Source organism: Perca fluviatilis, chromosome 19, assembly GCF_010015445.1.
Source record: "Perca fluviatilis chromosome 19, GENO_Pfluv_1.0, whole genome shotgun sequence".
Taxonomy (NCBI): domain Eukaryota; kingdom Metazoa; phylum Chordata; class Actinopteri; order Perciformes; family Percidae; genus Perca; species Perca fluviatilis.
Window position 1 is genome coordinate 24154515 of NC_053130.1, and position 6641 is coordinate 24161155.

The 6641-nt window shown below is 39.7% G+C and overlaps 1 protein-coding gene across 7 annotated transcripts in view; it reads left to right on the plus strand.

Moving 5' to 3' along the window:
• klc1b (kinesin light chain 1b) overlaps positions 1 to 6089 on the plus strand; it is a 29820-nt gene extending 23731 nt beyond the window's left edge. For 3 of the 7 annotated variants that reach the window (XM_039784243.1, XM_039784246.1, XM_039784244.1), the window contains 3 exons: positions 4208 to 4332; positions 5527 to 5584; positions 5717 to 6087. In XM_039784243.1, the coding sequence (XP_039640177.1) occupies positions 4208 to 4332; positions 5527 to 5584; positions 5717 to 5791 (258 nt within the window). In that variant the 3' untranslated portion in view covers positions 5792 to 6087. Of the gene's footprint in view, positions 1 to 298; positions 2421 to 4207; positions 4333 to 5526; positions 5585 to 5716 lie in introns of those variants that run through there. The other 4 variants (XM_039784245.1, XM_039784247.1, XM_039784248.1 and 1 more) reach the window with 2 other exon arrangements.
• Positions 6090 to 6641: the final 552 nt, after the last annotated feature.

Sequence of the window (6641 nt, forward strand, 5' to 3'; positions counted from 1 at the left end):
AGACAGCTGTCGTCTTTTTAAAGAGAAGAAACGACTCCTGTGCTGCCAGAGTCATGGATATTTGTTTGCGTAGGATCCCTCAACTGGGGTTTAGACCCCCAAGCTGCAGGTTCTGATTAAGTACACTTGGTGCAGGACAGACAGTTTTACAAATTCATACCAGTGCAGCAAAGTGTAGAAAAAGAAAAAGGGACGAAGCTCCGATTCAGATGTGTAGGTGTCTAGCGTAGGAAGCCCAACCCAGAGCTCTTACAATGTGTGCTGTTTTTGTCTGTTTCTCTCTTTTCTCTTTCATCAGGCCTAAGCCATCAAGATTATTCCTCCATCCTTCTCTCCTTCCCCAACACCATTGCAAAAAGGATGTGTGTTGTCGTTCCCTCTGGCCTTCTCTGTCCCAAACAAACCAACAGCATCCTCCACCATTCCCGGTGCCCCCCTCTCCGGTCGCAGAGACTCAGAAAGCCCCCTCCTGGCTGTCACCTCTGTCCCCCTGTTCAGCTGACACCTGCTGGGACGTTTGGTCTTCTCTTATTTTATTATTTTTTTTTTTTAACCTCTCTTCCTGTCACTCTCTCTATCCTTTCCTCTCACTAACCCTGTGTCCTCCACCGTGTCAGAAATCGTGAATTCAACTCTCTCTCTCTCTCTCTCTCTATCTCTCTCACTTAACATTAAAAAGCAAACTTCATTGTGTGTGAAATCTTTTCCCTGTGAGGAAGCCACTCGCACTTTTTTCTTCCTCCAACACCCATTTGTAATTTTTCATAGGCGCATAGTAGATTTATTTGGCTAGATAAGAGGAGCAGGAAAGTAATTTATTGGAAGAAGGCAAAAGATGAAAGATTTGGAGGATCAGGGTCACCCTTTGAAGGCAGCCAGACATCACTCCAACCCACAGTCAGATAAAACGTTACAATCACTATAGAGTGGATATATTACAAAACTCCACAGTTGCTCTGCATTGGTCTCACTCGCAGTTTGTTAAAGATGACCTCAAAGCTAGCTTGCAACCTGGTGCCTGTATTTAGCCAAAATAGTATTTTTATTTTTTATTTTTAAGGAAAGGTATTTATTTTTGCTGTTAGTTTTCTGTTTTTAACTATTTTAACAATAACGAGATCAAATGCCTGAACAGTTTGGAAATAAATGGTACTTTATAGTATATAACATGCTTATCAAAATATGTCATGTCTTTTTTTTACTTCTGTGGCTGGCGGGAAATTAGAAGGGAGCATTGCTTCTCAACATTTAGTATTTTTTTTTTTTTTTTTTATAGAGATATTTCCTTTTTAATTTCAATTTTGTATGATTTTGTTTACATTTTTTTTTTTTTAAATGTTGATTTATTTTGTGGCTGAATATTAAGGCAGTTAGTCAGTCAACCATGCCTGTTGTGAAAGACTAGTAGGGCCAACATCGGCTGACAGCAAATTGGCTAGATCACAGCAAGCTGTTGTTGCCATGGTAATTTATTTTCAAGATGCTTTCATGAGCTTCAATGTCCTTGGTTTTGGAGCGTTCACACTCGGCTCTACGCTGGTACAATAAGTACACAGTAGCTTGCATTTACAAAGGGAATTAACAACACCGGCTGATGGTGTAAAGCCAAAATGACCGCAGAGACCAACCGGAGCATCTAGCACAGACACTGGCCACCTGGGAAATTGCTAAATAATAGTACATTTCAAAATAATGGGCATACATGCCCAGAATTGCATTTTTATTTGTTGGTATAGAAGTAGAAGCTAGTGTTATTATTCAATGGAAGCCTGGGTAGTTTTATTAGTGTGTATTTGTGTATGTTTTGGTGGTACAGTCGCAGTGCCCACTCTGGCTATGGATACTGTATTTTGAACACGAAGCTTAATGGAGTGTGTTGCCTTTTTTTCTTACACCGTTGTTTGCAAGCAAACCTTGTCACTTTGGTGAATCGTGTTTTTTTTTCGACACCGAAAAGTACAGTGCGAGTGTTTCCTCAAGATCAACATGTTATTTCAGATGTTTAACTAACTGAATGTAAAATGACTTTAACATCTTTAAAGTGTAATTGTAGGCTGTATTCATAGATTTGACAAGTGCATTCACTATACGGCTTTTTCGGTATGCTACTTGCCTTGATTCTTCATTCCTTCCAACGAGTACACCTATACTCCTAATGCGACTCTGAACAAAAGAATTGACCATGTACATCATATAATTATGACAATATTGTTGTGTTAGTGGAATGCTTATTTATTGAACTGTCTATTCTTGGCATATATAGTGTGATTTGAGTTTCCTAAAGTGGAAGAAACATAAATGGTAAGGTCTATAAGCACTATCTTAGTAAGTAGAACTGCATTATATTTACCATTCTGCATTGTGAAGATTATTGCATCAACACTTGTTGGTATTCTCGAATAAAGTTTTTCATTTGTGAAGTTTTGTCTTTTCTCTGCATCGGATTGAGACGTCTGTGTCATCAGTGGAAACTTTTTAGGTTTCATCTGTAGTGGCGTCTGCAGCGCCTCCCAGTGGAACACACACATATTATCACCCTTCTGGTGATAAGCCTTTATTGCTTTATGATGATCACATAATCTGGTCACTGCTTGGTTAGTAATTCAAACACACTATGCAGGACAGCTGGTATGTAACAAAAAAAACAATGAATGGATGGATTGATAAATTACTATGGACCTTTTTCACAGAAGACATTTGGACTTGTCATAGTAGGAAAAGCACCGCTGAAATTGATAACCTTAATTAACGATGGCTCGATTCCATCAAGTGTCCCAGTAAGTCAAACTCAAGGCCCGCGGGCCAAATCCGGCCCCTCGCAGATTTGGATCTGGCCCGCATATCAATTTAGGTTCACAATAAGTTTTGGCCCGTCTAGTTTTTGTAGCTTTTTCAATGTTTTTTCTTTTTTTCTGAAGTTTTTGTCACTTTTGCAGACCCTTTTGGTGCTTTTTTTTCCCAAAAGTTTGTGTCACTTTTTTTCTGACGTTTTTGGGGCCTTTTCTGGCGGTTTTTTCCCCCAATGTTTTTGTCACTTTTTTTGACCTGTTTTGTTGCTTTTTTCTTTGATGGCTTTACTTACTTTTTGGGGGCTTTAGGGCAAACTGTAAGTGAGAAGACTAAATGAGACACGCAATAATCCAGTATAAAAACCTTGACTTTTTCGATGAAATGAAAGCATGTGGATAAACTAAACCTGTCAGGCCCTTGATGTGATTCTTATTTTCACGTGCAGCCCTTAGTGAATTTGAGTTTGACACCCCTGCAGTGAGCTGTTCCAGTGAGTCAGCATGCACAATACCAGGGCCTCTCCTGAGTGGAATGCAGCCATCATTAATGGTTTTGAACACACCTGTGCTTTTCCTACTATGACATGTCAACACGTCTGCCCTGAAAAAGATCTATAACACAACAACAAAAACCGCTTTGAACTTGATTATTCCCATTACCTAATCAGCTGGTTGATTTCTGGATACATTGATTAATCATTTGGTCTGTCAAGAATATAATGTGACAAATGTCCATCACGTATCGTAAATCGCAACGTGATGTATTTGCGTCGCTTGTTTTGTCCAACCAACCGACTAAAACCCAAAGATATTCAGTTTGCTGTCACAAAAGACAAAAGAAACGCAGCCAATTCTCCCGTTTAAGATGCTGAAACAGAGCGATGTTTGGCTTTTTAAATGACATAAAGGATAAATCAAACATCAGAATAGTTGCTGATTCTGTAGATAACAAAAAAAAAAAAAAGAACACCCAGCACAACCATTGGACAACAATGAGCCCTTCACACAAGTGACCTTGCTTGATGGATGCGCAAACTGAAGTATCTACAGTTGATTCTAACGGTGTAACTTTTCAAAAGCTACATTATACTTGAAGGTTACGGAGTGATAATGATGACAATATCGTGGAAAGGTCAGTTATCGGACGAGGAAATGACGCTATAGGGCCGCATGCGGTCTTTAACGCCGCGCACGTTTGCAAATCTAGCTAAATGTTTCAGTGTCCCCTGATGTATTGCTCTTTAAATGATTTCATGTATAAACCCCCCTTTTTGTGAGACTTTCGGTTTGGCTGCAAACAGCCATTCATAACAGGACTGGCGTATGCAACATCAGCCAAAATAATAAAAAAAAAAAAGTTGCATTCTGAGTTCTTGTCTCCACACCTTCGGTGGGTTGATGGCTGTGTGTGTCTGCAGGACGGCAGTGGAGCCCTCCAGCGCAGCGGCTCTCTGGGGAAGCTCAGGGACGTCCTGCGCCGCAGCAGCGAGCTGCTGGTGAAGAAACTGCAGGGCAACGGACCGCCTGAACCTCGCAGCACCAAGTAAGAACAGAAGAAAGGCGCGGTTATTGATGGAGAGCAAATTCCATGTACTCCTTGTTGAAGTAGTAAGCAATGTCGGTGGGAGGCGAGCAGATTCATAGTAGTTAGTACAGTGCTCCGCACAAGTGAATACACCCATGCTAAAGTTGACTAAAAAGAGGAATAAAAAAAAAAAAAATCTTTTTTTGGAAATTGATCTTAATGCTTTCATTAAAGAAATGAGGAAAACATCCAACCTTTAATTTTCTTTGTGAATGAATAATGCCTCGTAAATAAATAAATGTTCTTCCTTAAAATACAGGGGGCATAAGTAAGTACACCCCTATGTTAAATTCCCAGGCAGGCAGATTTTTATTTTGAAAGGCCAGTTATTTCATGGATCCAGGATACTATGCATACTGATAAAGTTCCCTTGGTCTTTGGAATTAAAATAGCCCCTCATCATCACATGCCCTTCACCATACATAGAGATTGGCATGGTTTAATTTCAGTTAGCCTAATAGCTGGTTTGATTAGCATTGAGAGATGATCATATGGAAAGTACCCCATAAAAAAAACACGTGTCAAACCCAAGGCCCGCTGGCCAAATCCGGCCCCTTGCTAATTTTGATCTGGCCCCTATATACATTTAGGTTCACAATACATTTTGGCCCACCTACTTTTTGTCACTTCTCACAACGTTTTCTTCCGACATTTTTTATGGTTTTCACAAACATTTTTTGGCATTTCCTTCGACATTTTTGTCGACCAAACTTTAAGTGAGAAGCCTATATGAGATATGCAATAATACAGTCAAAGATATTTGACTTTTCCCATGACATAAAAGCAATATAATTTATGTCTGTCCCTTGATGTGATTTCACATCTCATTTTCTAGTGAGTGTGGCCCTTAGGGAAGCTGAGTTTGACACCCCTGCTCTATAGGAATTTAACATAAGGGTGTACTTACTTATGCCCCCTTTATTTTAAGGAATAACATTTATACAATACATTATTCATTCATTCATAATTTTTTTAAATTAAGGCATTAAGATCAATTTTTTTTATTCCTCTTTTCAGTCAACTTTAGCATGGGTGTATTCACTTGTTCTGAGCACTGTAAATAAACTCTCCAGCTTCATGAATAATTATTTGGTACCTGTGCCGTGATCTAAGATACTGTGTGAACATTATTTTCTTCTATTCGTTCAACAGCATGAAGCGAGCTGCTTCCTTGAATTACTTGAACAAAACCAGCGATGACCCATTCCAGGTGAGGAATAGTTTTACAGCCTTATAAATTGTATTCAATTTAGGCTATGTTATTAGAAATGTAACATTTTAGCCTTCATAACGTTCACCTCTTGTATCGTCCATGTTTTGCCGTCTTCCCTTTCCGTGTTAGACTCGGGGAGGCAGTCATTTCAGGGAGAGCCGGGGCCTGAGCTCCAGCACTGTGGATCTCTACACAGGAAACTGAGCAGCAGGTGGTCTATCAGCTGATCTGTTGACCCACCCAAAGAGGCTCCTTCCTTTGGCTCGTTCTCTGAGCCCTAGCGATCTCCAACAACACTACCAGCCAGCCCCCCACACACCCTTCCTCTTCCCGTCTGCGTCCGACCCAAAGACCCATTCGCTCCAATATTCAGACCCAAAGACATTTTCAGTCATCACAACATATACATACATAACTAGTGGGGGTGGTTTCCAGCTGTTTTTTTTTTTTTTTTAAATCCAGGTTGTTGCTTTTTGGTCTTCCAGAAAAGAGAATTGATGCATTCCCCCATCCTAACATTGGTGTCGTCTCACTGGCTCCTAAATGTGGCCACGATAACATACCTCATCTCTCTTCCTCTTATTCATATATATTCATAATCACTGTGACTCTGCACTTTGACTGCATCTGTTGCCATAATGTCACCTGTTCTGGTATCTTTCTCCTTATGTTGTTTTAAGATATTGGTTTTGTGTCTTCCTGTGCCATTCATTGGTTTATTAGTGCAAATTAGGAAAAAAAGATACTTTGTAGATTTCTGTTTTCTCCAAAAAAATAGAAATATTAGAAATAGGCAGTGGTGTAGTCTAATGTATTGTAGTGGGTATACTGTACTGTGTATATTGGCCAGAATTCGCCTTTGGGGGAGGTGGTCTGGGTGTCCTCCCCCAGGGACGTTTTGAGCATCAACAACTTCATTTCCTGTATTCGGATTCACTTTTATGCACCAATTTATGGTGGAAATATCTTTATTTTGCTTATGTGAAGAAGAAAAACGGATGATAATTTAAAATATATCAAAAATATAATGGAAAGTACGTTGTTGCGTGGCATT